Source organism: Branchiostoma floridae, chromosome 6, assembly GCF_000003815.2.
Source record: "Branchiostoma floridae strain S238N-H82 chromosome 6, Bfl_VNyyK, whole genome shotgun sequence".
Classification (NCBI taxonomy): Eukaryota; Metazoa; Chordata; class Leptocardii; order Amphioxiformes; family Branchiostomatidae; genus Branchiostoma; species Branchiostoma floridae.
The window spans coordinates 20,222,847-20,241,759 of NC_049984.1; the positions used below are offsets into that span (position 1 = coordinate 20,222,847).

At 45.2% G+C, this 18,913-nt stretch overlaps 2 protein-coding genes across 2 annotated transcripts; one reads left to right on the forward strand and one right to left on the reverse strand.

Moving 5' to 3' along the window:
* The first annotated feature begins 2,368 nt into the window (after nt 1-2,368).
* Nucleotides 2,369-3,442, forward strand: LOC118418181 (carbohydrate sulfotransferase 3-like). Its single transcript, XM_035824019.1, has one exon. The coding sequence runs from the start codon at nt 2,369-2,371 to the stop codon at nt 3,440-3,442; it is 1,074 nt and encodes a 357-aa protein (XP_035679912.1).
* A 1,543-nt stretch (nt 3,443-4,985) lies between these two features.
* LOC118417776 (circumsporozoite protein-like) lies at nt 4,986-18,499 on the reverse strand. The gene is made up of 5 exons (XM_035823489.1): nt 18,338-18,499; nt 7,459-7,607; nt 6,730-6,915; nt 6,080-6,124; nt 4,986-6,007 (listed from the first exon to the last, which is right to left on the reverse strand). The coding sequence occupies exons 2-5, from the start codon at nt 7,580-7,582 to the stop codon at nt 5,523-5,525; spliced, it is 840 nt and encodes a 279-aa protein (XP_035679382.1). The 5' UTR covers nt 7,583-7,607; nt 18,338-18,499; the 3' UTR covers nt 4,986-5,522.
* Nucleotides 18,500-18,913: the final 414 nt, after the last annotated feature.

Sequence of the window (18,913 nt, forward strand, 5' to 3'; positions counted from 1 at the left end):
TACACGCTTTCTATTGATATATAACACACTGAAATTGATGCAGAAACAAGGGAAATATGATCAGCCAAAGTTGATATTCCAAACTTTTTGTGCCGAGTTTTATATGCAGTGTACACATCCGCTGCCATCAAATGTTTACACTATATGTATACCATACGTCACTGGGCACATGACTGGAAACAGCTAATCTCCAAGCAGATCCTACGGCAGCATAAGATAGTATCAAAAGCAGGTAAAGGAGTGTAGCCGGACTAGAAGTGTTCATTGGCCATTACCTGCTTTTGATACTATCTTATGCTACCGTAGGATCCGCTTGGAGATTAGAAAATGGCGACTCATTTGCTCCAATGAAAATGCAGGTAACTTTATAGTTTTGGCCCGTTTTTGTGTCTCCATGCGTGCGGTTCCCCGCAATATCTCCAGATAGTTCTGTGTGATTGAGATGATATTTGATATGTCAGTAGGTGATGTTGGTCTGACGGTCAAAGTCGATTTGGGGCCTCCTGATGGTTGACCTTGGGACTGCAGCATGCGTTCTGTAGTCTTAGATTTTGGCATATAACTTTTGATGAAAGGAAGGCGCGATGTCGGGTTGAGGTTTGTATGTAACATGATGGAACTCTCTTGACATCTCTTGTTTCCCTCCTGTCTACAACTTACCAGCCTTCAAAACAAATGTCCACCGCTATCTCCGTGCTCACTTTCAAACTTCTTAGTTCATTGCCTTGAAGTGGTCTCGTGACCTTGCTTTAAACAATCTAGTTAAAAAACACTATGCATGCTATGATGACGACTCGGGAAAGGGGCGTTCTACTACGAATCAGCTGTTAAAAGTATACCACAATGTAGGTTCAATCCTAGACTATTTCAAACCTAAAGAATAAAAGTCACCCATGATGTGTACTGTATTACAAAGTCACCATGTGTACTGTATTACGTCCTTTTGTATCTATATGCCTGTACTTTGCCCGATAGGGCATGAATGTGCAATAAAGGCTATTACTACTATAAGAATAGATTACTGTACCTCAACATGTTACCTCTCTAATATAGTAGAGGGATCGCTGATATTATGTTAGTTGTTAAGTCCCTAGCTAACATGTATGATCTGGACTTGTGTAACTATGTGTCGTCTTCTACTAGACCAGCAAGAAGTAGTCGGTCATACATACTAATGCCATGTCGCTGTAAAACATCTTCAGTTGCTATGTCATACACACCACTGTAGTTATAATTACCTAATAGTATAAGCTTGATGTCACCATTCGCAAAAAAAATTAACAGACTCGTCAAAAACTTTGATTGTGGTCCTTCCCCGCTTGTCACAAATAAACCATATGTAAAACATGAAAGTTGGTGGAGAAAATTGAAGCCCGACACAGTACAAGTACGGAAGTGTGCCAACAGTTGTCTGAGCCGGCCCAGTTCGCGTCACACACCGGCACTGGTTCAACCTGTCCGGCAGGGACTGAACTCTGACCTCACGGCGCAGACAGGCAACTCAGGTGAGAATTCTATAGGGACGTAGGGCAGGTGAAGGACACTCACCTTGTAAGGATCATTCAAATGCCTTATAAGTACAGTTTGTAGTACAATAAAGATGCCTTTCAAGGACAGGTGGGCACTATAGATGACTTTTTATAGGGCGTGCGGGTAGTCCAGAGCAGTTTGCCGTTCAGATGCATTGTAAGGACAAGTAAACATTACATGCTAGACATGTACGTAGTACAGATGGTTTACCGGGACAGGTGTGGAGTACAGATACCTTTAAGGACAAGTGTGGAGTAAAAATATTTTATAAGGACAAATATTGAGTACAGATACCTTATAGGGATAGGTGTGAAGTACCTTTGATTTAAGGACAAGCGTGGAGTACAGAAGGTATCTAGGTTGGATAAATTGGCATTTTGACCTTCCATTGTTTTCCTCAGTTTAAAACCTACATTTTTGGGAAAAGGAATATGGTTGTACTGAATATTGATTGTCTATGAAATAGTCTTGCCAATTGCAATTTTTTAGATCATATGAATGACGTCATCATGTTTTATTGCTCCTTTATTGCTCCTTATATTGTTGTCATTAAGTAGAAAATACAGCACGTTGTTATTTCCTACAGGATAAAAATGTTATTTTTCTTACACATAACCATCAAAGCTATGCATTGTATGTTGCGCAAGAAAATAACTACTAACAGTCGGTAGTTATTGCCAATTTATTGATTTTTAATTAGGTAATAAATAAAGTCTCCGTACCTGACGAACCAGCGGTGGTGTTAGAAGACTTGGTCTCTCCTGCAGAGACGCCTGTATCTAAACTCGCGGTCTTGATTCTGTCCTTCAGCAGCGGCGATTCTTCCCTTCTGGTAGAAATGTTCAACCAGCATCCCGACTTTTTTTACATGTTCGAACCCCTACACCCGCTAGAAGTCGCTAGAGCTCGAGAGCCGACAGAACGTCTGGAGGCCAGGATTCTAAACGACGTCATCTCATGTAACTTTTCGGCATGGGAGTCCCACTTCAAGATCTATTTGAAAGATGAGGACTTTGGAGGATGGAAATATAGCAGGGACATTCGACAGGCGTGCTCTATATCGGAGAAGTACTTTAAGTTGAGCTTGGACCTTAAGAAATCATGTCCTATACTGGACCAGGACATCCTGGCTGTTCTGCGTGCAATTTGCGTGAGGCGGAAACATTTGGCGGTGACTTTGGCACACACGACGGACCTGTCAACTCTGCTGACACCTTTCGGGGAGCCACAGGGAACCCCCTCCCCTGTTCGCGGCGGCCTGACCGCGGAGGACGCGCGGCTCCTGCGGGAGGAGGGTCTGTACCCCGTCATCAGCGGCGCCGGAGGGGAGCCCGCCCTCAGGACCAGCCTCAGGCCGGACATCAGGCTGCTGCTACTGCTACGAGACCCTCGCGACGTGGTGACGGCACGGCTGAGGCAGCTCTACGGGAACGTCAATCAGTTCCAGCCCGGCCACGTGGCCGTCGCAAGACCGCAAGACTACTGTGACTGGGTTCTGGCCATCACTCGGTCCGATCCGACTTCAACCCACGGCGGACCCCACGGGCTGCAGGGGAGATTCGCCGTAGTCAGGCACGAGGATGTCATGGACAGACCAGTGGAGATAGTCCGCAAAGTCTACAGGTTTGTGGGTGTTCCACTTCCCCGCAGCGTGGTGAAATGGCTACAGACGGACACTGGGGACGAGAGAACGTCACGCGACATGTTTTCTAGCCGCAGAAACTCTCAGGAACCTGGTAACGGTTGGCAAACGGCACTGAGCTTTGCTGCCATCAACGAGGTCCAGAACATAGCGAGTTGTAGAACAGTCATGGCCATGTTCGGGTACAAGTTCATCCGTCACGTGGCAGACTTGAACAGAACAGCTACGAACCCAAAAGGTGAAAAACACGAGGACTTCTCAACAGCCTAACCAAATGTTTAGGGGTTTGTGTTCTAGGGGTTGCTGTGTGTCTGGTTACCATATGAAGTACGTGTAAATACAGATTATTCTGAACTATGCGTGTTTTTAATCAAATAGTGTGAGCTTGCCTGCCTTACATATACCTGCTGCCCAGCCAATCAGCGTTATTCAGGACTTTCGGCAGCACTTGGCAAAAGCAAATTATGTCCCACAAGCGGCAAGCCACATCAGTCCTTTGCATTAAGTCATATTATGTAAAACAATCAAGTTATAGACTTTCCTCATTTTCCTCATGATTAAGTCCTAATTGCATAATTTGCATCTCGGTGTGTTCATCTCCATCTAAGCTATTTGCATGTCGAATATCATGAAAATCCATGTCTTTCCTTTGTTTAGTCATCCTTGAAAAGATTTTACCAAAACCGCCCCTTTAGTCACAGAGCAAACTGCCAGGGGGCACAAAATTACATCACTCCTTTATAACATTGGAGGTAAAAAAAATAAGACTACAGCATGCCCAGGACCAAAGATACTAAAACAGGAGGACCTGCTGCAGTAACAAGGTCGGCCATCAGGAGGCGCAACATACAACCTGTCGCGATCGGGTCAACAACACGGGCCAAATATCATCGCAGTCACTGGACACACACGCACGCACACAAAACTATACCTCCATTTTCATGGAGGTGACAATTCCTCCTCTATTTGAGCGTCATTCTTTGAAATGCGTTGGTACAGAATGTTAGAACTAAAACACACTTTTCCCTATCTGGCGCGCAGGCCAATATCTTCCATGTACTGCAAGCATGCCCTACTCCAATATCCGCATACGTAGGTCAATATATATTTGTACATCATTCCAAATGTGAGACCAGATCACTCATACATAAATGACTATGTGCTGTAATCCTTATAATGTTATTGATCCATTCGTTCTTCTGCCATTGATTGCTGCCAGTAGACTTATATTTTTTAAAGACAACATTTTCACTCAGTCGTCAATATACACATCTAACGCAGTCCTTCCTAATTTCCTGATTTTAAAATGTAAACCACAGGATAAATGTAAACATTGGCCAGTCTATTTGCTCCCAACTTTGTCGAAGATCCTGAAGAATAGCATATAATCATCTTTATAACCAAAAGAAATGTAGAGAAAATTGCACAGGCTATATATATATATTGTTTTGATTATATGAATGGCATCTGCATACATTTTCGGCTATTTCCAAAGCAACAAAAAAGTTTTCAACCATGATGTAAATTGTCCAAGGCAGCTGCAAAGTCAGAAAATACATGCTGTAAATAAACAAAAAAATATCGGGAAACGTCTATCAATTTTTAGAATACCAACTTTAATTCCAAGGACAAAGAAGACGTGAAAGAAGGACAGTGTTTCGAAACAAGAATCTATTGTGCATAGCATGCATGTGTTTAGTCATTTCTTCAACCTTCCTGACCACTTAGACTAGAGTTCATAACGAAGGCAACTTTTTTGACGATTTTTTTATTTGCTCGCATCAATTTTGTGGTTCACAGAAGACATCATCTAAATAATCAAATCAACATGGCCTCAAATTAGAAAAAAGAAGTATCATTAATTTGTAAGTTACATATACAGGTACTGTAAGGGCAGCTTTGCCTGTGTGTGAATGAAAGTTTGTATGTTCAGTATTCTACCTACTGCAATTCTAATGAAGTCAATTTAAAGTCAAAGTCATATTCAGTGAGACACCGGCCTTCACTTAAAGTCAGTCCTGCAAAAAGAACGAGAATAAGATCGATGAAATCAAATGCAACAACTATAGTCAAAATCCTACAAAACGGCACCATTCCACATACCCTTATGTGAAACTTCATTGATTTCATCTATTCATTCAATAGCTAAAGATTTACAGTTAATTATTTCAAGAAAAATGTTTGTTGATGGAGAAAATGGTGACTTAATGTTATAAACTGAATGATACAATGAAAATTATGTTAATCAGGCATCTCGACTGATATCAGAATTTCTTTCTTCTGTCTCTGAATCACAGCCATAATGTTAAACTGGTGAAGGAGGTATCCGTTCTTTGACATTAGAGCTCTCTTACACAAGTGTCTCTTTTTCTAGTATCTGTTTGTTGGTGTTGATGTCTGTGGTCGGGTTTTGTGAAGAGGCTTCCCTGGTGTCAAGTTGGACTCTGTAATTGAATTGACCGTGCTGGCAGGCTTCTGTTGATTGGTTGCTGATGACATTGTCACTGTGAATGGAACCTTCGCATTGGTTGGGTAGGTGGCAGGCGTTCTGTGGCAGATCCGGGTGTTGAGACATGTTCCTTGATTGGTTGGATGAGGTCCGTGAAGTGTCAGCCTGTGTGAGAGAGGCTGGTGCTGGTGAGTAGTTGGTTGTTGTGACTGGAGCTGGCAGCGTGCCAGAGGTCAAGGCTGATCCTGCTGCAGGAATCTGCTTGTTGGCTTGTTGATAACCAGCTGTGCCTCCTGCTTGGGCAGCAGCTGTACCTCCTGCCTTGGCAGCAGCTGTACCTCCTGCCTGACCAGCAGCTGTACCTCCTGCCTGTCCAGCAGCTGTACCTCCTGCCTTGGCAGCAGCTATACCTCCTGCCTGTCCAGCAGCTGTACCTCCTGCCTTGGCAACAGCTGTACCTCCTGCCTGGCCAGCAGCTGTACTGCCTGCCTCAGAAGAACTATCTGAAATGTGCAGAACGATATATAGAATTAGCAGGATTTATGAGTAGATGGATATGATATATTGTATATCTCATCACTGTGACATTTGACATCAATTTAGATGAAAACTGATTTTATATTATGGAGAAAGTGTGCCCATGAGCTTTCCTGGGTTATGATAATGAGTGGTCACCATTAGGAATGTCATCATCAACACCAACAAAACAGCTACACTCTCAAACAAACAAGAAGTTTCAACTCTTCAGGCACCCTGGGGCCACATCACTTGAAAATAACCACTGAGCTACGCACGCTAATACATGTAGGCCATCACAAGAACCATGAAACTGTCCAGTGTTTGAAAGTTTACAGTAATTTGTAGGCGGTCCTCCTGCAAACATAAACGCCACTGTTCATGATCGAATTCTACACGTCTGACGAGTTTGAATATCGGCACCATTTTGGATCTTTTCCCTCCTGATTGGATCCGATATGAAATGGGGCCTTCTGATTGGTCGACGTCCTCTAGCAATATGATAATATGATATATTATACATTTGTCATAAATATTTGACAGACTTGATTGCATGAAAAAAAAATAGCAAATAGGTATAGAAATAACGCACCCTTTCCACCCTTATCCAAGTCTGTGTCTTCGAAATCCACAATGTCAAAAACATCTGCATCATCAAAGTCATACTCCAGGTCATCCGGTGTGCCAAGGCTGCCGGGGTTGGACATGTCGTCCAGGGACAGGTCCTCCAGGTCACACACATTCACATCCATGGAGGTGGTGCTACACAGGGGCAGGCCTGGACAGTGGGGACAACAGGACTCTCACACTCATATTATGATCATGACATAATGGTACGGACCTTAATAAAGTAACGTTTATTGCAAATTCTTGCCCGTGGGCTAATTGAAGATAACATAAGAGATTCAAACAGTGTAAAAACAATATCACAAGTGCCTACTCTAGTCTAAAGCTAGTAAAAGCTAACTCTAGATCCTGGGTTATTGGGTTCGACTCTTTTTTCGAAGACAGTGGAAGACGAAAGATCCCACCTTTTCTATTATGTGTGGTATTTGTGATGTTAGAAGGAGAACTGTTTCTGTTTTCTTTTTGTCAGTGAATGTGAGGAAGTTTGGGTGGAACTCGCTGGCCTCTTCAAACAGCTTTTTTCTTTCGTGATCGTAGAAAGAGCAGTTTGACATACAATGTACAAAAAGTAGAAAATTTAAACAATATTCTAAAAACGTCAGCTAAGGACTCGATTGGTGACACTTACTGAGAAACTTATTTGTTCACAGAAATGTGAGCAATAATTAGAACATTATTTCTAAACGATACTTACGAGAAGGGACACGGAAACCGTACAAGTTGGAATGTTCCATTTCTGCACCCAAACTCTCCTGGTACTGCCTCTGGCGTTCCTTCAGCAAGGCCTGCTGTTGGCTGAAGTCCATTTTCACTTTCATGTAAATCCCCAGAAGATGTAGAAAACTGTAAAGATTATTGTTATGACATTATGTGCAAGAAATATCACACAATTGGAAATGATAATGGTTAGATAGTGTTTGTGTGTGCGTGCGTGCGTGCGTGTGTATATGTGTGTGCATGCGTGCGTGAGTATATGTGTGTGCGTGTGTGTGTGCGTGCGCGTGTGTACGCATGTGTGTGTGTCTGTGTGTGTGTGCGTGTGTGTGTGTCTGTGTGTGTACGCGTGTTTGTGTGTGTTATGTGTGTGTGTGTGTGTGTTTGTGTTTCCAGGTATTTGGGATCAGCATATTTTGAACCTCCAGGTGGATTGTTCACAGATGCTGTAACACGCAGACACACACTCAGTCGCTCCTCAAAACATAATCTTCTTGGCATATGTAATTATGTAAATTGTGATCTTGTTCAAGCCACAACTACAGTCAATAATCAGGAAATAAGCAGAAGGCAGATTATGAGTACACTGGAATGTCCCTATGGGCCAGATGATATTGGTAGTACATCTTCTGCTTTAAGTGCAAGTTATAATAATTAATACCCTTAATACGTCATTAGAAACTGTCAAATGGACAATATTCATAAGTATAAAACGATGCTTGGCTAAAAACATAAATCAAAATGTTTCTATCTAATACCTTCTTGGATTACTAATGTCATTGGGAAATGATGGAAGAAAAATGTCTGGAGTGACTTGTTATCTGTTTATCATGCAGCTGTCCGTGGTACAAGTTGTTTTCACAACTCTGACTTGTTATGTAGGAGATAAGGGAACGGTGGTAGGCTCAGCTGTGGAGTTGTTTCCAGGGCCTGTGTCAGGATGGGTGTGGACAGGCGTCAGTTCCCCTGATGATGTTTGGATTCCGATGATGACCTGATGTTCCATACAATTACATGTTGCAATGTATATATGTGTTGCTATCCAAGACGGCTGTTGGCCAGTCCTACCGTACATGTAGTTGTATGTATTCCTGGGAACTTCTGGTTCTTACATCTTCTGTTCTGCAAATGATATTGTGTTTTCATGGTGCCTGGGAAAAGTGCATATGTTTGGACACTCTGGCAAGCTGTGTGTTTATGTGATGTCATTTCCGATAATCTAGACGTCTGCAAAATGTTTCTGGTAGATTGTGCAAATATATGTAACTGGTTTTCAATGGCAAGAATCAAATAAATTGATAATCTTCTGCACCCAGATAACACAATTTTCCAAAGTATGAAAGTTTTATCTGAGCAATTTAAATCCCTTGGGAATCAGATAATTTGCAGATTTTAATCAGCTTTTAATCAGCTTTCCATGAAACTCTGAAAACTCCTTCCTTGTTGTAACGGTAACATTAGACTAGATGTCAATCCATAACAAAATAGGAAAAAAGTCAGTTCAATAAAGCTAAGGGCACAACCCGCCGTACGTGTTATTTGTCCGTACGTTTTCGGGAGGCCACGTCCGCCACGTTTGTCTGAAAACGTAGGGAAGGAATGGCAAGAGCAGGGATGGAGTACGCCTCAACGCACGTCACTCGCACGGTTGCGTGCATCGTTTGTTGCGCAAGTGTTGAGTTGTACGTACGATGTCTGTGCGATTCTACGGAGTTTGTACGGAGGCGGTACTTACCACTTACGGATACCAAAAGATTCCCAAGGTTTTGGCACGTAGACAGGACTTATTTGCATGTACGGCGGGTTGTGCCCCTAGCGTAGCTTTGGTCGAATCAAAACTCAATCAACATGCAATGTTATATGATATTCACCTCCGGATATAGTAACCTTAAGTTGTTAGGGCGTTGGAATGTGTCTCACATGAGTCTGGTGACTGCTAAATTAGCAAGACCAACGTCCTGATACCCCGGCGCATGTAAAGCTACATGTTAAGTACACAGGATACACAGATGTCTAATTATCTCCAAGCAGACGTGAGGATCCGACTATCTCGGTGTTTGAGTTGTTTTCTAAGTACTAGTACTGCCCCTTTTTATTTGTTGGCTGCTGGGAACTTAAATATGGCGCCCCGCTACGCTAGTCACTACTGGTTATAGAGTAACCTTGAAAAGGCCGCTGAAAACCACAACACACCACCAAAGAATAATGTACCTTACCGGATCCTTGTGCCACACCCCACCACATCACCTTTACGTAAGTTACGTCAACTCATGTTTTTGGCATTGACTACTTTATCCTTTATAAATTACACAACAGGGTCAAGGACGCTGCCCTGCCTGCCCAGAGCATACAGCACAGATGTGGCATATAGATTGGTCTTGACCTAGCTACTGGGAACCACTACTCTAAGAACCAACCCCTGTACTGGGGAAGTACTCTACTACACTCAGATCAAGGACCAAATCTATCTAGTGGTAGGATTCAGGCTTGTATATTTCTCTCACGCACACCATAAACCAAGGCCAAAACATGAGGGTTCACGTTTACATTCCTTTTATTCTGACGCTTGTACGGTGGTTACAAATAGTCTCACATAAGAGAATGCACAGTACACATCAATGCAGGAATCACATTACAATACAATGCAAAGCACACCACAATAGTAAATAGTTTCTAAGTATCCCAAGGACCCCCCGAAACCTCAATTTGGACTGTCTAACCGCACATCATTAAGAACCGCCAAGGGCTCACAGAAAACACTAAGTGCTCACCACAATTTGTCGCTTGAGGTACAAGTCATGTTGTCGCGCCGCTCAAAGACCCGTCGGAAGCCCGAGAAACCCGACCGCCGACCGGCCGCCCCTCAAGGAGGTCGAGATCGGTTGTTCACAGTCGAAGTCCGAATACCAAAAGCCCCAGATACCCGGGTTTCTTGGGTATATAAAGAGAAACTTTCCATCAGAGAGAGATTTTACATAATGCCAAACGGAAACAGCGATTGGTTAGAAGAGCGGCGCCCACGTGGCTTGTTGACAGGTTGACGTCACAGAGACGCGCTACTACCCTAACAGTGTGCGGCAGTCACAGGGAAGATACAATAGTCAATGACGGGGAAGGGCTCTAATAAGGGGTGATTCAGCATTAAGAGTATAGGGCTCCAGTTATCCTCACTACACCATCCCCCCCTACGGCGATGATGCGTCCCTGCATCATAAAAGGTAACACCAGCAATATAAGGAATGCAGTAGATAATATAACAATAAGTACAATTAGTATAAGAATATAAGTATACGTTGTACAAAGCAACGGGGTAGTCAAACAGAGTGAACAGTACGTAAAGTGGGCGGCCCCCACTGTATGTCATGTGACCAGTAGCTAATTACAGAAATCAGTACAGGTAGCAGCACAAGTACATAATCTGCGAACCTCAGTAGAATACAGAACATTGGCGGATAGTTGGAAAATAAACGCAGTGAGCGGTCCCCACTGGTTGTACAACTGACAAGTTAATGAGGTTAAGAAAAAAAACAACTTAACTAGAACAAATGGGAGCTTATTAACTAAACAGGGAACAGAAAGTTCACAGGTGCCTAGTTTACTACGTTGGAACAGAAAATAGGAGCTTATTAACTAAACAGTGAACAAAAAGTCCACAGGGAACTAGTTACCTACGTTGGAACAGACTACGGAAACGCCTCCCTAGCGGAGACCAAGGTTAAAGCCAGGAGGCAAATGACCTTGACCTACATATTTACAATGTGGGTGGCAGATGTTGGAAACCACAAACATTTTGAAAAAGAAAACATTACCGAAACCATAGTGTCGGTCGTTAAAAGAAGAAAAAGTAGTTTAGTTGGCTTTTTAAACGCATTTCAGGGTATCCAAAAGGAGATCGAAAACGATTTGAATAGTTGTTCGGAATATAACGGTTTGGAGAGATCAAGAAAGAATTTGGAGTGTCGTTAACCACTTTTCTTCATAGCCAAAAAGGAAAATAGAGACCAATGGCACATCAGAACATAAAAAGAGACATAGAACATGAATACATGGTACATAAAACATACAAAAATGCATTGAGTGTTGTGACCAGGACCACAGGTTGTGCAATGGGAAGTCGGCGATGGTTTAAACCGACCTGAGACTCAGGCACACGGGACAGGGACACCAGGAAGTCACCAGGGAAGAGCGAGCACGGAGGAGGGCGAACTCAGCAATCTATCACTGACTCTGCGTGAGAACTCTGACCTTACATCCTACCTCTTCTTTGAACGCCATAAAGATGCGAAAAGGAGGCCGGACTGACCAAACAGAAAAGGTATATACATATTTACAACATAAGAAATGTTTCACTTTTGACAACACTAATAAACAAAAGGGGTCGAGCCACTCAGACCCATAAAAACTTAAACAAGGCAGTGTTCAACTTGACCCTTGAAGCGCGACTTCACAGGGAACCGCTGAACCACTAACCACCTAAAAAGTGACTTATACAGAGCGGGGGGGACACCCCTCTGCCTGTCACCCGGGAACTAATAATGCTCTTAGTTTAACAACCTAATAACCTTGCTGGGACCGCCCAGGTAAACCGGCTTCGCGCACTCGAAACAGGGGAAGGCCTTTATGGGAGAGGAGGAACCAAGAATCATCGAACTGCAGAAACCTCTGTCACTCACAAACCGTAACCGTCTACTCAGATCGTTCGTTAGCACAAGGGAGGTCAAGACAGGACCCGTGCGCACGGGGGGTCAAGACCTGACACGTGCCTGTAGTCCACGAGGGTTTGGCGTTCACCATAGGCAGGAAACACACACAACAGGCAGGTGGTGGACGTCCGTTGGATATGTTGACTGTAAGCGGCGAGTTAGAAGTCACGATGGCGCACACGCAGATAGATGACGTCAGGTGGGCCGTGGCATTGTCGCTGTCAGGTACGGATGATAAAGCACAGTCTCACACACGCAGATGACAGAGTCTCTGTAGGAACGTCAGGATCGACGGGAGACTGAAGACTGGCACTAGCCGATGACGGCGTGGCGGAGCGAAGATGGTGACGCTCCCAGCATTGACGAGACGTGGCGACAGCATGATGTACGTGATGACAAAGTGACGGCACACGGCGTTGGAGAGGCCGTTGGCGGTACAGGTGTGATGACGGCGTAGCGGAGGTTGGTATACGCACCTGTCGTCGCTCACACAGCCTGGTGACGTATGGCGTGGTGGAGTGACGTGGTGCGGTCGGCGTCGCAGTCGCAGTTCATGTGGCTTCCTCACGTCTGGATTGACGGAGGGTGACAATGTGATGCGGTACACTGGCGTAGTAACACTGGCGACGGTGTGGGTAGCCGGACGGGAAGACACACCTGTTGGTGGGCGTGGTGCAGACTCGGAGCTGAGTGTCCGGAAGACGTGACGTGATGACAAGAATCGCCGACTGTACTGTCCGAATCGAACGTGTGCTGGAGTAGGACGGCCATTAGAAAGTGAGTGACGTTGGTAACGCATCGGGTAGGCCCAGTGCTAACCCGGCGACCCCCGTTTGGGGCGGAGGGGCTCTAGTAAACCACAAGGTGAGCAGAATTAGACCCTCCTTCCATATTTTAACCCGGCGTGGAAGCGGCGACGCCACAGGCCCCCCAGACCTGCAATGTATTTGCTTTGCCCAGCCTCGACAAAGAACCCATATTTAAAGGGGCGTGGGTTTGTGACGCCCAAGGCTTCTACTCTAACATTTCATCATACATCCAAAATCTAAACTAGAAACAACAACACATCAAATCAATTACACAAGTATGGCACGATGCAAGGGAGGGGTAGGGTACGGACTACACCGTAAGTCACGATTGATGACCACCAAGCCAACCCAGAACCGGAGGCCAGCACAACACGGCGACAGAGGAGATGCCCAGCCGGTGTTCACCTGAAGAGAAATAAGCATTGCACGGGGTAGCGGCCACAGTCACAACAACAATACATGCATATAAACATAACCAATACGCATACAACAATAAAACACAACAGCTACAATAGAGCAGTGTCTCTGTCTTAAGAGTTCATAATGTCCAAAGGAAGGTTGTTGAAACCACTTAGGGATGAACAGGATGCACGGTCGACCGGCTCAGGAAGGAACAGGACCGCCGCCAAGACGCTGAGGTCGACACGGACGCGATTGCGTAACAAGTTGCCGAAAGTGTGACACGGTCAAGAGTCCGACGTGGTCACTTCCGGGGTTGGTGGTCTGGTACAGAGGCATAGCGTAAGTCCGATGCCAGTACCATTACCGTGGGGAGCTCTGGAACACTCTGGTCCATCAACGCGAAGAGTTAGACACTCACAAACGTCCGGTGTGTCTATCTCAATGTCGACAGCACAGTTTGGAGATGAAGTCGATGCAACATACATAAGTCCGTAGTTACACACCTACTGTCACTGGAACTGAGCCTACACAAGTCCGACAGCTCAGTCAGAGTCAGAATCATCACTAGCACTGCTGTCAAACGCGTCCGAGGGAAACACGAAGTCAGAGAGATACGCTGGAAGGTTGATGGACCGCGAAGGACGCGTCCGGCGATCCGTCGTCATGGCTGGGTCCGAGGCAGCTAGTAAGTCAGGATACGATGACGTCGGTGACGGGACAGGAGCCCCAGGGGATGGCGACTGGTCAGGATACGATGACGTCGCTGACGGGCCAGGAACCACAGGGGATGACTCCGCCGGCTGGTCAGGATACGATGACGTCGCTGACGGGCCAGGAACCACAGGGGATGACTCCGCCGACTGGTCAGGATACGATGACGTCGCTGACGTCCCCGGGCATGGTGATATTGCCCCGGGGCTCGGCGGGGACATGGTTATCGGCGTCCCGTCGGGTGGTTGGGGTGTCGGTCCATCTCTGGCGGGGTCGGCGGGAGGTGATGACGTTGTAGTGGCCTGGTTCTGTGCCTGTACAGTAAGAGGAAGAGAAACAGAGGGACTTTGTCCCGGGTTACGGGCGTCCCCGGTCGGGACGGGCTGTTTCCTGGGTCGGTTCCGACGTCGACGTCGACGCCTGGGTGGTTCAAAGTCTGGATCCAATACCTGGGAATTAATTATTGTTAGGTCCTAAAATACTATTTTTAACGGCTTGTGCGGTTTTTGATGTGTTCTGAACCAAAATGAAAATTTGGGGAATACCAGCAGGGGTGGCCCAGGCCGTTGCTAGGCAACCCAGACGACCGGACTGGTCAAGGTGATGGGACGGCGTACAGGGCACGTAGAGTTCGCGTGCCGTTGCCATAGGAACGCGGAATGACATCGGATTGAATATCGCAAGGCGAGCGGGGGGTGGAGAAAGTATCTTCATCACTGTGAACAAAGAGGGTGTGTCCCGAACACGTGGCGAGCTCAGGGAACCAAGGTCGAAATAACAGACACACTGTACAACTAATCGCCCAGGGACGGCCGTGGCCGGAACCAGTTAATTGGAAAGTCAAGGTTGCCATCTTATAATTTCTTACGCATTCTTCCGTGGTGGGAAATGTGCAGACGGGCACGAACAATCAAACACGCAGTTTAGAAAATAAAAAAGAGACTGTTGTTGTGGGGTGCTCTCACCACCCCGAATACTGAGAAATTGCCAAAAATTTTAAAAGAGACTTATTTTAGGAAGACACACACTAACAGATTCATTACCAGGGACTCGCACTTCACGAATGTGCTGACATTTTAGCCTGAAGGACTGGAATAGCATTTAGACATGCTTCCATTACAGCGGAAACAAAAACACAGTACAAAATAAAAAGGAAACTACGAAACAACACAACAAGATTCAAACATGATGAAAAAATGGTAAAAAATTGACAATTCACTCTAACAACTAACAAACAAGTTTAAAAGACGGTGGGGGAGGGGGTTGCTTTTGTCTGATTTGGAAGAGCCAACCCCACCTTCTAGAACTTTCTGCATCTGAATCTCAAGGTGGTTGGAAAGATAGAATTGCAGATGAACGACCTTGCACCGGACGGTAGGGGTCATAGATCAGATGGACGGGGAGTAAGCAGATGAGACGGCAGCTAAGAAACAGAGGGCAGATTGATTCATGTCCAGAATGTTCTGAAAACGTGAGAAAGACGACATGTTTGTGACAAGCTGAAAAACTGAATTACCGGTATAACCAGCGACACCGCCTAGGGACTACCAAAGACTGTGGGAACCTTACGGAAAGGTCCGAGCAGGTGTCTGACATTAGCGCGCCAATTTGTCATACATAAGTTAGCGCGAAAACACAGCAAAACAATTTTCAAAATGCAAACTTCGTTGGCAAACGAGGCAGTGTAACAGGCCGATAAAAATTTGTTTACACAACAATAAACTAGAGGATAAAACCACAAACATCTTACTTATACTCTGAAAATCCTATAGAGCCTAAAAACAACAGCCTGAACCAAAACAGAGCGAAGAATCTATTTTTAGAACGGAATAAAACTATGATAAATTTGCAGCCCAAACTTACCGGGGTGCACAATAAAATACCACAAAAACTCGAAAACAATAACTCAATCCTCGAAATCACACACACACAAGAACCAGAAAAATACAACACTATGATGTTTCAAAACGCTCAAAATGGACAGTTGACTTAACCATGAAAAATTTGACCAGTCACAAGAAACGGATGACTTTATACTCCATTAAAAACCTAACTACGGTATAACGGCACTGCGAGAACCTAAAAGTTTAGCCAACTACACGGACGGGGTCAACTACTGTGTAACACACAGAAGCTAAGAATTCAGGTAGCTCGTCGCCACGCACGGAAACCTTTCCCCTCCACAAAAGTACGACAAAATGGTGGGGACGGGTGCTAGGGAACAAAAATTCGGGAAACCCACACGGAAGGGGACAAGTGAAATCACGGCAGAACCGGACAGAACTAGGAGACAGAAACCAACGACCACGTAGGAAAGTAAAACAAAGGCTAGGACTGTAGGAGGGCGTTACAACGGATCAAACTGGACGTTTTAGATTCGTGACTGTGGCAAGAATAAATCTAAGAACACGACAAGGCAAGGTTTAAGAAATGGAACAAGGAGAATACGAGAATGAGTAGAAATAAAGAACCAAACTTCTAACAGAACACAAGTAAAGTGTCGACTTGAGAAAGTGGTTAACGACTTGGTCAAAATGGAAGAAAAACTTAAATTCACACACAACTAAATTGCCTAACGTTAACGAGTAGACGTTTATAAAGGGGGAATCAAGAAGGACAAGGAACCAGGAGTAAGGTCCGATGACCCGAAGATGATTTTTCCCAAGACCCGGGTAGCAGGGCGGGGCCCCGTCGATTGGAGTTGGCCGGCAGGAGGGGCCGAACTCAGGTGGCGACAGGGTGACATTGGCCACTCGGTGAACAATGATAAAATACGAAATCACCGTTCGAATTAGGAGCGACATCGTTATGAGGTCCTTAACTACGTTAGAAATCATTTGTGGAAAGCGGCAAGCTACTTTTGAAACAAACAAGGACGAAAATGCGAATTTGGGAGGAAGAGGACAAGCCGGACTCACACAGGCTCTTTAGTCATGGGTAGGAATCGATGGGTCGTAATTTAGAAATACTGAGAAAACTAGAGTTTACCGACGGATAATTCGTTAGGGCGAGAACCGAAAGAAGAGATCAACTAATAAAGGACAGCACCTGCGAGCTCCCGAAAGAGAAAGGACTTAAATTGGGCTGGCGATGGCCACCAAAAGATAAAAATAAAACGGGTAGGGGCGGAACGGGCGAGCGGGTCGGGACCGGGCAACCGAGGGCAACCGGCGGCGGCGGACTTAACAAGCCCCCGACGGGAGAACTACAACAATACACTACCTAAAAACCACCGTACAAGTCGGATAAGAACAAAGGAATGGGGTTCAATAACCGGTGTAGGGACCCATTTGTGGCCTAATAGATTGGTCTTGACCTAGCTACTGGGAACCACTACTCTAAGAACCAACCCCTGTACTGGGGAAGTACTCTACTACACTCAGATCAAGGACCAAATCTATCTAGTGGTAGGATTCAGGCTTGTATATTTCTCTCACGCACACCATAAACCAAGGCCAAAACATGAGGGTTCACGTTTACATTCCTTTTATTCTGACGCTTGTACGGTGGTTACAAATAGTCTCACATAAGAGAATGCACAGTACACATCAATGCAGGAATCACATTACAATACAATGCAAAGCACACCACAATAGTAAATAGTTTCTAAGTATCCCAAGGACCCCCCGAAACCTCAATTTGGACTGTCTAACCGCACATCATTAAGAACCGCCAAGGGCTCACAGAAAACACTAAGTGCTCACCACAATTTGTCGCTTGAGGTACAAGTCATGTTGTCGCGCCGCTCAAAGACCCGTCGGAAGCCCGAGAAACCCGACCGCCGACCGGCCGCCCCTCAAGGAGGTCGAGATCGGTTGTTCACAGTCGAAGTCCGAATACCAAAAGCCCCAGATACCCGGGTTTCTTGGGTATATAAAGAGAAACTTTCCATCAGAGAGAGATTTTACATAATGCCAAACGGAAACAGCGATTGGTTAGAAGAGCGGCGCCCACGTGGCTTGTTGACAGGTTGACGTCACAGAGACGCGCTACTACCCTAACAGTGTGCGGCAGTCACAGGGAAGATACAATAGTCAATGACGGGGAAGGGCTCTAATAAGGGGTGATTCAGCATTAAGAGTATAGGGCTCCAGTTATCCTCACTACACAGAATTCAGTGTATGGAAATGACATGGTATTTAACGGTTTTAGTTTTGGACTCATTTCAGCAAAGCGTCAAATTTAAAGTGTAACGTTATGTAGTTATGTAATGTCTATGTGTGAGCGTCCTTACCTTCGTGTGAGCCGCCGGCACCGGTGGGTAACGTTACCCCAGGACAGGACCAACAGCCGCTGTATGGGGCAGGGGACCGGGGGTACCAGAAAGGGAATTAAGCTGGCTATCAGGACAGGATGTTGCCTAAGCAAGGGAAATGTCAGGAATGTGGTGGTGAGGGACTAGGCATTAGGGACCATCCATTCAATAGAGTAGTGGAGGAGGCTGACTTCTGTTACTCTTCCTGCAGGAAGACGTCAAGAAAACTGCAAGAAAATAGGAAGCCCCAAAAAACGCCCAAGAAACGTCAATAAACAGCAGGGGCCAAGCTTCTGCTTGGAGAATAGACAGTACAGGGTGTAAAGTTATGGAGAAAGTTACTATGAGTTAAGAAAAACTGTATGCCGGCTTATTAAGAACCATGTGAGCTCGGGACGAATGTATAATAACAATATGTTATCAAGAATATCAACTAATGTTAGTCTCTAACGCTATGGTAAAATGGTAGAACTTGGCAAATAAGACTGTACACCTTTAAAGGGGGGTAGCGAGGATTTGATTGAAACAATAGTAGTGCTACAGCCAAATAGTGAA